The following is a 12,227-nucleotide window of genomic DNA, read 5'->3' as shown; positions in this document are numbered from 1 at the left end:
GGGTGTCAGGTTAGGGATCAGGAGAATTCCCAGCATGGCCTTACCTCCCTAGACTTGTCCAGGACTGGTTATATACTTGCCTGCTTGTAGCCCTATAAATTCCAGATGTAAACCCTGAAGCTCCTTGGTTGTAAATATAATCCCACAGTGCCCTCTCAGCTTTGATTTTTGAAAGGATCAAGTTAAACAGCAAAAACCAACAGAGGCTAGAAATGAAGACTGGGGATGCACTCAGCTGAGGAACAGCTTCCTTTGACCACCTGAAAGGTGTGAGCAAGACCTGAGGCCTAGGGCACCCTCCTTGCCTCCTGCAGCAGCCAGGGGACACACAAGGCTGCTAGAGCTACCTTACCCACCAGGGATCCAAGCTCCTACCTGCTTGGCCTTCCTGAGCAAATGGGGTGCAGGATGAGGTGTGGCCAGGTCCTGCCAGAGTCAGAGCCCAGAAGTTGCCTGGCCGCTGTCTCCTACCTGCAAAGTGCTCATCAAGAAGGAAAGCAGCACAACGCCTGTAGCCCTGTGTCCCAGGGATCTATTCTGAATTCCTGACACGAGGAAGGTCTTTGGGACGTATGCCAAATTAAGGACAATTAATTTTCCTCCCTCAATTATCACACCCTCAATGGCTCCGTCCTTGGCTCAGATCATCCCTCAAGCACCACTGCCAGAGCCTAAAACCAAGGAGTGTGAAGAGCTGTCCATAAAACAGCAGGACCCAAAAACCAGTCCCTGGTGCCAACTAAGCTCCCAGGCAGCACTGGGAAGCTGCTTCTCTGGTCCCTCCAGGAGGACTGGGTCTCACAGGAGGATTCCAGCCCCTTAGAGCTGACCTGCTGCAGCCTCTTCCTCCTCTCTCACCTAGGAGCCTCCAGCACATTCACACCCAGTCAAGGACAAGCATTTCCTAGATGCCTACAGTGTGACTGGCCCCATACGGGCCAGCATGAATGGTACACTTACCACCCTCACCCCCCAGTACCACTAGAGTTGTGCCCACAATAGCTTGAGCCACTATGGTTAATGATCAGGGCAAATTTCTCAAGAGGATGTCACACTGTCACTCCTAACTCATCAACAGTTGGGAAAATTGAGGCTCTAGACATGAGAGATAAAAGTTCCAGGCATAGCGCATTTACTGTGCTGCAGGTACTGCTCTAAAACGCTTTATAAAATGACAATCTTCACCAAAACCCTATGAAGTATATGAGCAAACCGAGGCTTGGGGAAAAATCTAGAAACCTGTCCAAGGTCACTCAGTTAAATCGAAGGTGGAGTTTGGACGAAGGGAGGGGAGTAGGACCCCAGTGCTATAGATAAGCAAGCTAGAAAAGGTGGGCAGGGCGGGGAGAGAAGAGAGGGGTGTCTCTGGGGAACCATGCCCTTCCCCCATACTACGCCCTCAGCTGGCTTCCGGCTCTACCGCTCCATTGCTCTACTGCAGACCCCATGCACACATGCTGCTCCGTTTTCAGGTGCCACAAAGCCAAGCCTAATGCTCCCCAAATGTGGATACCCCTGGCACGCACCCATGTCCTATAGGCAAAATGCATGGGTTACGCTAAAGGCCCTCCAAATGGTCCTGCCAGCAGGGGCTGGCGGTGCGGGAGGCCCCATCCCCCTCCAGGCCACCCGGTAACCATGGCGACAGGAGAGAGGCGGGTGCCACGATAGAAGGGCTGCGCGCGTGCTTGTGTCCAAGCAGGCGCATGCCTCTCTGCTTCCAAGTCCAACTGGGCGTTGCCCTTCCCGCCCCCACTTGGGCGGAGCTTCCCAGGACTCCAGGCTGAGGCATTCCAGCTCCACGAAGGGGACACCCAGGTGTCCAGCACAGTGCCAGGGGCTGAAAGCTGCGTACAGAGACGGTGCCCCAGCCCAGCGCCTGCACTGTCTGGCCGGACTTTCACTGCACAAAGAGGGTCCCCAAAGCAGAAAGAGATGCCCACTGAGGCTCTGGGGGACTTCAGAAGGGCACCCAGGAACCCAAGTCCGAACTGCTTCCACAGTTAGCATACACTCGTCCCGGAAAGTCTGCCCTGCCCGCACACATATGTACCCCTCAGGCGAGCACCCAAGTGTTCATGAATGGTTCCCGTACCCAACTGTGCTGTTCTCTAGATACTGTAGTTGGGAGACCTGTCCCCTTCCCTGGAGAGGTCCTGGTGCCTCAAAGTGAGAGGGCATGTGGGAGGGAGTGTCTGAGACCTGGAGTGGAGTACATGGTTGAGGTCCACTAGCAGTGGAACTAGTCAGTTAGCAGCCACCGTTCATCCAGCATCCTGGTGACTTCCTGGAGAGAGGAGCAAGAAGGAACATGGAAAGCAGAAAGCTTTCAGGGGAGCTGCCTGTGTAAAGGCTATAAGGAAGGAAGATGAGTTGTAAATAGCAGAGTATGTGTTGGGGCTCTGCTAGATGAGAGAAGGGTAGGGCTGGATGGAGGAATAGCTCAGACACAGGCTGCAGTGAATGGGGGAGGGAGACTGCTGAGGCCCCCCTCGAGAGGACACACAGGTCTCTTTGTCCAGCTCAGCCTGGGATGCCTGGGGCGGAGTCTGGGCCAGAGGCCGAGGGCTGCACCAGTGAAGCTAACAGATGGAGAAGCCTTAGAGAGTCCTGAGGCAGGGGCAGGCACCGTCTGTCAGCATGACCTCTTCACCCATGTTTAGCCAGCTTCACGGCATCTCTGTGAATACAGGCACATATGCACATGCACATACCCAGGCTCCCTGGGGTGGCATCATCTGTGAACCTGATCCCCTCCCTCCCCTTTGAACGAATGTTGGGCCTAGGTCTCTGAACACATACACACCTTAGAAACATGCACGGCCAGGGACCCAGAGAAATACATGGAGAAAGAGACAGGTGCAAAAATAGAAACCTACATGTACACGTGGACGGGCATCTGCAGTGACAAGCACCTGTGGAAACAGACTCTCGCAGCAGATCCAAGAGGCAGTATGCTCAGATAGGAAAACACACATGTGGAAATATGCAAAGTCAGAGACACATATGCTGAAACATGTGCACCTGGAGCCACATGTGAAGATGAAAACCACGATGGAACCTCATGTGTGGCAGGGATGCCAACCCCTACCCTGCCCTTCAGGCACTTCAAGGAAGCCAAAGCCACCTCAAGTCCTGTCTCTGAGGCAGCTCTATCCTCAGCAGAGATGGCCAAGACAAAAGCTCCCCAGACCTATAAGCTCTCACTCTCAACTCCCAGGCTCCCAAGCAGTGGAATGGGGGTGGTTCTGGGGGGACTTGAGGCCCATCTCCCTTCGCAGCTTTCAGTCTCGATTTTCAGCTGTTTTTCTAAGAGAAAACTCCCACCTCTTCCAGCACTCAGATTTCATCAAACTTGGCATCTTAAAAGCCTGTTTTGTTTTTGATCTGAGCTGTTTGGGGCCTGACGGTGGCGGCCTCCCCTTCTCAGTAATACCCCCCTCCCCCTTGGGCTTCCCTGGTACTTCACATCGCCCTACTCAACGTGGCAGGTGAGGTCTCCCTACCACACCCACCCATCCAGTGAACTCAGGGGGCATCACCTGGTCCACACATTCCAGTTCCAGGCTCTGGCTCATGCTGGACTCTCCCTCCACCTCAGTCCTGCTCTAGGGAGATTCTTTTCATTCATTTACCTGTCTAGGTTCAGGGCTGGATCCCAGTCATTCCAGACTACTGAAAGCCTCCCACTCAGTCCTCAGCCCCCTGCAGCCCTGCTGCCATCCCCGCTGCCTCCTGAAACATGCCCGCCAAGGTCAGTGACAACTTGAGAGCTGAATCCAAGGGACACTTCCCAGACCTCATCTTGTTTGGCTTTTCCTTCACACACTTTTCCATTGACTTTACATGGAAGCTTTCCTGGCTTCCCTCTCAGGAATCTTCTCCCAACAGAAGAGTCAGTTCCTGGGGATCCTTCTGGCTTGGCTCTGGCTCCTTGAGATTAGCCATTTCTTGGTTTTCATGATTCCATCTCCAGCTGTCCCTTGAGGGTGCCAGGCAAACCTATACCAGGCCTTCTCGACATCCTTCCATGGATGTCTGTATATACATGATTTATCAGTTTTCAAACTGAGCTCATCAACTTACCCCTCTTAGACCTGGGTCTCTTCCCATATTTGAATCTTAGAAAATGGTACCACCATCTACCCAGCCCTAGAACCAGGAACCCAAAGTCACTGATCTCTTGGATCCCACAGGTGGCTGGGCAAGGACACTACCTAGCCTACTCTTGAGCTATTCCCCTTCCTCCTCTACCGACACCAATGCCAGCTCTTGCCTAGACTACATCCACCTTTCACTGGAGTCATGTACCTCCACACTATTTTGCACTCATAAGGATTTCTCTGAAGTACAAATTTGGTCATACCATTCCTCTTAATAAGACCATCCTCCCTCCCGGCAACCAGTGGGAGTGATGTCTACTAAGAATGGACATTTGTGGGTATTTAAAACCACCAATTTTGAGACCTACTCCTAGAGCTACTGGCTCAGCCCATAGTCAAAAGCCCAGGGAAAGGGGAGTAAGAACACAGCAGGCCTGGGAAGTACCTGTGACTACAGGGGTAGGCTCAGGGGAGGTGCCCAGTTCTGCAACTAAGGAGGTAAGGACTTCCCCACACTATGGGAGGATCCATTCGGGATGAATTCCACGGGGGCCCTTGAAGATGGTCAGAACTAGAAAAAAGAAAACCAGGATTCCAGGGACCAGGAAACCCAGAGTTTGACCCTCCAGCTGTGTTCACCCCTCATTCCTATTGTACCACTCTATCTGATAATTCTCATATCCTTAACTGGAGCCCAGAACCTTGAAGAACTGGCTGTAAAACCTCACATTTACATAGTCCTGAAATCTACTGTGGTCACGGGGAATGGAAGGATAGGTCCCAGAGGCCACAGCTGCTAGAACAGAGGCATATTACATGCCTTAGTTGCCTGGGGAGGAACAGAGGCTGGTGCTAGGTTCCAGATTTGGGACACTTTGTATAGTAGCTTTTAAGTCATTCCACCATGGACTGAAGGAATAGAAAGGCCTAGGAGAGGCAAGAGGGTGGAGTAGGAAGGGATGACTGCCTAGGAAAACACACTCATCCTGCCCAGCTCAGGACATCTTGGGACAGGGTCATAGGCTGTTCATCAGACTTTGCTCCCTGGAGCTGTTTCTAGAGACTGGTGTGAAAACTAGGAGGTAGAGATGTGCAGTCTCAAGTCTTCATTACCCCACAGGTCTCAAAGCCTGCCAGAGTGAGAGCCAGTGCAGAAGTCCAGGCCCAGTGTTGTACTGACATATCCTCAACCCTGGCCACCACCTCACATAACTGCCAGTTAGCCCCTCCCACAGCCTACCCTTAAGTGGGAAATACGAGATACTCTAGCTGGATTCCTGGTCCAGATGATATGGATAGCATGGTCCTGCCCACTTAGTAGACACAGAGGCCTGATAGGAACAGGTGGGAAGGAAAATGGGCTCAGGGAGGGAAGAAGAGTCTCCCAAAGGCAAGACTGGACAAGACCCCTGTCTGGTACATCCTCCTTCTGGCCTGGCTACAGAGAAACCACTGAAATGCTGCTGCAAGTGCTGACAATCCTTCAGCCCCCATGCTGTCCCCATCCAGCTGTCCTAGTTGACCAACAGATCCATGCAGACTCTGTGGGCTCACTCAGACAGTGAGCTTGAACACAGCACCCCTGACTTCCCATTAGCACCAGACTGACCCTACACATTCAGCTCAAGCTACTGACTCTCTTGTTCACATAGCTTCTAGGGTATAAACCACCTGCTGTAACCCTACCACTACCACCTCTGCCTGCTGCACACATACATACACATACGCACACGAACACACACACCACCTGCAACATGTATCCCACACTCCACGTATTGCCTGCTGTGCACATGTGCATGTCTACACACAGATCCGGTTGCATACACAGCCCATGAGGTACACACCACCTGCTGTACACACCATGCCCCTCCCCCACTGCCTGAGGCAGGCCCATACATATAACCTATGGCTTATCCCCTTTTGTACATATAGTGTATGAAGCACACTCCTGGTATACACACCATACCATCACACTTCACACACACACGTAGCATACAGAACACCCACACCATTCTAAGCACATCATCTGCCCGTGTCCATGACAAGATAAACACTGCCACTTGCATTCAGAGCCCTTGAGCCTGGCCCCCAGGACAAGCCAGACACAGCCATTCCTGCCTCAGCGCCTCCTTTCCCTCTTTCTTTTGGCGCTGTGTCCCTTCCGGAACGTACCCTGTCACTACAGTTCCACCCACGTCCTTAGCTGTCCAGCCTCCTCTGGAGGCTTTCTTGCCTGGCCTGGACCCTGCATACCCTGGGGAATCCACAACCTCCAGACCAGCTCAAGGCCCTCACTATCTACCACCTCTTAAAGGGAAAAGCCCAGAATCAAGACCTGCTTCCCCCTCCCCCACTGCTCCCCTCCCTCTTGAGGAAAATGTCAGATTCCCTGTCTCAGTGGCAGCAGCGGGCGGGTTGGAGGGGGAGTGATTCAGCCACCGCCTCAAGAGTGCAGAGCGAGAAGAGCTTTTCCTGCCATTACCCGGCGAGGGAGAGGCTGGCGCGCTAATGGCTTCAATTACCACTCAGACAGGAACGCTGGGCGGTGGGGCCCCTGAGCTAGTCACAGCCCAGGACAGGACAGGCTCACCCCCAGCTAGCCTGTGCTGGACAACCCCACCTTGTACCTGGCTCTGACAGAGGTGCTGACACATAGGGCTAACCATCCCATGATAGTGGCCTAGGGCTCACTAGAGCTACACCAGGAATAAGAGTCCTACTCCAGCAGCTGGGAACAGAGGTCATGAGGGACCTAGTGTGGCAGTGACCCTAAAGGCTGCAGTGGGAGTGGCCCTAGAGCAAAGAGCTATTATGGGAGAAACTGGGCTGGGGTAGAATGAGGCAAGAGCAGAGGACCATGAAGGGATTGTAATGCTAGGGCTCCCTTTTTAGGGTATACTGATCCAGCACCTGGGCCAGGTCTCCCCAGGAATCCCCCAGCCATTCCCAAAGGACCTAGGCCATCCATGGTGAGCAGACAGATACACATACCCTTGTATATTTGAAAGGGTACATGTCATGTATGACTTGGATAAAGGACTTAATTAACCATTACTTCCCCAGCCCACAAATCAGCTTCTTTCTCACTCCTTAGACTCACAAAAAAAAATGGTCCTGGCTTTCCCTGGTGCCAACCCAGAGCTTTAAAAGAAATCTTTTTTTCACCTACTTCCTGCAAGTACCCCCACTTTCCTGCCCTCCTAGGAGGGGGTGGGGAAGGCATGAGGCACGGTTGGTCACATCTAGGCTACTTCTCTGAGGCCCCACCCCGTGGACACTCCTTTCTGCCAAGCCCTAAGCTGTCAAGGTTACACAGACCAATAGGACAGGTCAGCACTTTGTTTTGTTGGTGCTATGTTTCAGGAGCAGGCAGGGCCCATTAAGACCCACAACTCCAACTGCTCCACGGTACCAGGGACCTGCCTCACAATCTCATCAGACAAAGGCACAACCATAAATAACCCTAAGCTTGGGTCTGGGGCTATCGTGATAAAGCATGTGTCTAGCCCTGGGTTCTATCCCTAGCAATATTTTGTAAAAACATGTACCCCCTGGGGCTGGAGAGATGGCTCAGTGGTTAAGAACACTGACTCTTCTTGCAGAAGACCCGAGTTGATGCCAAGCAGGTGCAGCTTGAGTGTCTAAGCCTCTGAATGTAGAACTTCCAGAAATACTAACTATATTGTAGTTTATTGTATCCTGGTTCATAGATGGAGCGAATGAAGCTCTGTGGCACAGTTATTAGTTCAAGGTCCCACAGTGAGTGGTCCAGAGTCCCTGTCTTAACCACTGTCCTCTACGGCTTCTCACAGCTTTGTTAGAAGCCATTGATTCATACCCAACACACAGATGTGAGAGTTACTGAATGGATGCTGTGTGAACGCATAAAGCCAAAGCGTAAAAATGGCCAATGTGAAAAGATGTTCAACTGCTCTTGTAATCAAAGAAATGCAAATTAAATTGAGATGCCATTTTTTGCCTATTAACTTGGCAAAGATTTTTTTAATGGTAATTTCCACTGCTGGTGAGGATGTGCAGAAAAGAGGCCCTCTTATGCCCTCCTTGGCAGGAATATAAACTGATACAATCTTCCAGAAATATTGAAGGCTTAAAAATGCATGTGACCCTTTGACTTAGCAATTCTCCATGAACCCAGAATAAGAAAATAATCAGGGAAGTGAGCAGATCTATCTTCAAAGACATGTATGGATATATGGCACCTTACTTATAAAGGCAGAAAGCGGGGAACAACATATGTGCCCAACAAACAGGGACTAGCTATACAAAGTAGGGTAGTTCCATGTGACAGCCATTAAAAATAATGACACCAAAGAATATTTAATGACAAGGAAAATGTTCACTATTTTAAAACACGAAGAGCTAGAGTAATGGCTTAATTAAGTGCCCTGGATGCAGGCATGAGGGCCTGAGTTCGGATCCATTCCATTCATGTAAAAAGCCAGGCATGGCAGAGGTAGACAGGCAGATCCCTGGAGCTTCCTGGCCAGCCTGTCTAGCCAAAGTGAGTCTATGTTCAGTGAATGAGCCTGCCTCAAAAAACAAGGTGGAAGCTAGCTAAGGAAGACATTTGACCCCTCACATCTATATTGCGTGCATGCGTGTGCACACACACACACACACACAGACACACACACACAGACACACACTCACACAGAGCAAGGGTTAGGGAAACAACTAAGCAGTAAAGTGCTTTGCCTAGCATGTGTGAAAAGCCTTGGTTTTTATTTCCAATGCTGGAAAAAAAATAACAAAATAAAAAAACACAAACCATTCTGCAAATCACAGGGCAGTATATAATCTTTTTTCTGCTTGTTATATATAAACACACATGTGCATACACACATATACGTACATATGCACAGAAAATGGGCCACAAAGAAACCACCAATAGCAAAAGAGGTAGAATAATGAGTGATTTTCATTTCTCCCTATGTACTACTCTATACTTTTTTCAGGGGGGATCTTTTTTGAGACAGGGTCTCCCTGTAGCCCCAGCTGTCCTGGAATTCACTATGTAGACCAGGCTGGCCTTGAACTCACAGAGATCCTCCTGCCTCTGCCTCCCGAGTGCTGGGATTAAAGGCGTGCACCACCATGCCCGGCTTCTAATACTTCTTTTTTAAAAGTGAACAGATATTGGTATTGCGTTTAAAAAAGAAAGCAGCAGTCAAAGTGGTATTTTGAAAATGCACATTCAGATTGATGAATCCATTGTGGCTAAAGTCTAATCATGTCACCCCACCCTATTTATGGTTTTCTTTATGCCCAGAAAAGGTTTACTTCTCAGCCTGACACTCCAGACTCACCCTTCCTTCCAAGTTTGCTCCCCACTTCAAAATCCTCATACTGACCACTTGAGTTTTCCAAAAGTCCTGTTCCCCCTTGTACCTGGGCCTTGGCACACACCTAGAAGCTAATGTTCCCAGCTCCCCTTATTCTCACTTTTAGACCTGGCTTGGGCAGAACTCACTGGACATTGAGCAGCTGAGGACAGCACGTGTCAGATGACTTTCTGGCAGTTCGGGGAAAGTGGTGAATGAATGACTAAGCCAACAAATGAGAGAAGACACTAAAATTCATAGACGTAGCCCAGGCCCCAGCTAGGGACCCTTGCCTACAGGGGTAACAGGAACATACCTGACACTGACTGCCAGGCTCCACTGCCTGGGACAGCCACATGACTCCAGGGATACACAGTTGCAGCTCCACACCTGACCCAGACCCCCATAGGAGCAATGGCCCAGCTCAGCAGGAGGACACAAAGCCACCGAGCACACAGCTGGCTTTAGCAGAGTGATCCAGGCCTATACAGCACTGACTCTCACCCACCCCAGGATAACCATCTATCAAATGCAGATGGCCCCATAGCAGGGCCAAGGCAGGCTGTCTCTCCCCATGCCTTGGTCTACCTGACCACCATGTCATGTCCCTCCCAGTACATACCTTCGAGCACAGAGAGCTTGGCGCTTGTGTTGATCTCGCCTAGACTATTGGTGGCTGTGCATTCATAGATGGCTTCATCTCGCTGCACTCGCAACGGCTGGATTCGCAACACTGACCCTGCTCCATCGTCAAACTCAATTACCTATCACAGGACAAATGCAGTCATAGTCTGCTTGGGGTCTAGGGGCCTGCTAAAAACACTCTCTCACACTTTCTCAAAAGATACCTAGAGAGAGAGACTGAGAGGAACAAGAGGCCCACAGAAAGACAAAGTCAACCCTAACCCCTGCCTGGCCCTCCTGCCCGAGGACATACCTCAAAGCGCTGGGAGCTGACTTTCTTCCCCTTCTTCATCCATGTGATGCGTGGTTTGGGCTCTCCTGTGGCTTGGCACACAAAGGAGGCCACCCCTCCCGACAGCCCAGTCTGGTCTTCAGGGATCTTAACAAAGACAGGTTTGCCTGGAAGAGATAAGAGACACCAAATCATGATGGCAGAGTCAATGCTGCAGATAGCAGTCATGGGGGTGCCGGGGCGGGGGGGGGGTAAGAAAGGCTTAAGAGAAAATAATGACACTTAACATTTATATAGTGTTTAATAAGTGCCAGGCTCTGTTCAAAGCTGAACACTTATCAATTCTTTGAAGTTCAGGAGGTGGGTACTTTAATTACTGTTTACAGAGAAGAAAATCAAGGCACAGAGAGGTCAAGATTTTGTCCAACGTGATACAGCTAGCAAAGAGCAGAGTCTAGAATCTGGGGTTCCTGCATCCATATGTCTCTCACCATGGTCATTCCAAACTCTGGAAGAAAAATCACACACTGGAGAGTTGCCTTTTAGGAAGAACCCAGGCTCTTCATTTATCTCAAGACTCATGCAGAATATGAGACTCCTCCTTTTCCCTAGCCTGACATCCCTGCTCCGAAGGCTCTGGACAGCTTCCTAGAGGGGTACTTTCCTGTTACTCTGCCCCTTCCACTCCTGCCCCTACTGGCTTGGCAACTGCCTTCCCACAGCCTGGGTGGCTCCTGAGGTCCAACTGCACAGAAGGCAGAAAGGGGAGAAAGAAAGGGGCTCGGGCGAGGTCCTGCCACACCCTGGTCTTATCCCTTATGCCACAGTGTCTTATCCCTTCCAGTCCCACCACACACAGTCAAAAGCCCAGAGAAACCTGGCTCATTAAGATGTGTCAATGCCTCGTTAATCCTGACAGCAGATCCATTTCCTATTAATCAAGGCAATGAAAAGCTCCAGGAAGGGCTAGTGCCTCAAGAAGTGACCTTTTAGAACACCTGCTTGGTGCCCAGGAGCTCAGGCCCAACCTGGACCCTGGCAGTGACACACCTCCCCAAGTACTTTCTCTCACGTCATCTTTCAGTCAGTACTTCCACCACTAGCTGAGAGGTCACATCACTTGCTCAAGGTCAGACAACCAGTGAGCGGTGACACATTTGTGACTAGAATTCAGACCTGTCAAGAGTCCAAAACATCTGCCACAAAAGAGTTCACAGGAGCCAGAGGCAGGCAGAGTTCGAGGCCAGACTGGTCTACACAGGGAATTAAACTACATAATGACAGCTGTCTCAAAAAACCAAGAGTTCATAGGAGATTGCTGGAGGCTATTGGCATGGTGGCAGAAGTCAGACCAAAGAAACAAGGAGTGACTGAGGTAAGGAAGTGTGGGAAGGAGAGCATGGGTGACTAAGAAAGACTGGCTGTGACTGGGAAAAGATGGCAGTTGGAAGGACGTTTGTAAAATTTTTGAAATTAAATTTTATTTTTATTGATGGGCACATGCAGGTGTCTGTCTATGTACGTACAATATGTGTTCAGTGCACACAAAGCCAGAAGAGGGCACCAGATGCTCTGGAACTGGAGTTACAGGTAGTTGTGAACTGCCTAATGTGGATGCTGGGAACTGAACCTGGGTCCTCTGCAAGAGCAGCAAGTGCTGTTAAACCACTAAGCTATCTCTCAGCCCTGATTCTTGGGTTTTTTGTTTAGTCTTTTTGAGACAGGGTCTCCCTGTAGCCCCAGCTGGCCTGGAACTTGATATGTAGACCACTATGTAGACTGGGCTTGGCCTTGATCTCACAGAGATCCACCTGCCTCTGCCTCCTGACTATTGGGATTAAAGATGTGCACAACACCTGGCTTGGG

General features: G+C 50.5%; 1 protein-coding gene across 8 annotated transcripts in view; it reads right to left on the bottom strand.

Annotated features, from left to right (window-relative positions):
* The window catches only part of Ptprf (protein tyrosine phosphatase receptor type F), a 77,849-nt gene that overhangs the window by 51,794 nt on the left and 13,828 nt on the right, over positions 1-12,227 (bottom strand). For all 8 annotated transcript variants that reach the window (XM_029569513.1, XM_029569516.1, XM_029569515.1 and 5 more), the window contains 2 exons: positions 10,383-10,528; positions 10,068-10,209 (listed from right to left, as the gene is read on the bottom strand). In XM_029569513.1, the coding sequence (XP_029425373.1) occupies positions 10,068-10,209; positions 10,383-10,528 (288 nt within the window). The remainder of the gene's footprint in view (positions 1-10,067; positions 10,210-10,382; positions 10,529-12,227) is intronic.

The sequence above is a fragment of the Nannospalax galili genome, unplaced genomic scaffold (genome assembly GCF_000622305.1).
Source record: "Nannospalax galili isolate Female #2095 unplaced genomic scaffold, S.galili_v1.0 scaffold1402, whole genome shotgun sequence".
In the NCBI taxonomy this organism is placed as follows: Eukaryota; Metazoa; Chordata; class Mammalia; order Rodentia; family Spalacidae; genus Nannospalax; species Nannospalax galili.
This window is presented reverse-complemented; position numbering and strand designations above follow the sequence as displayed.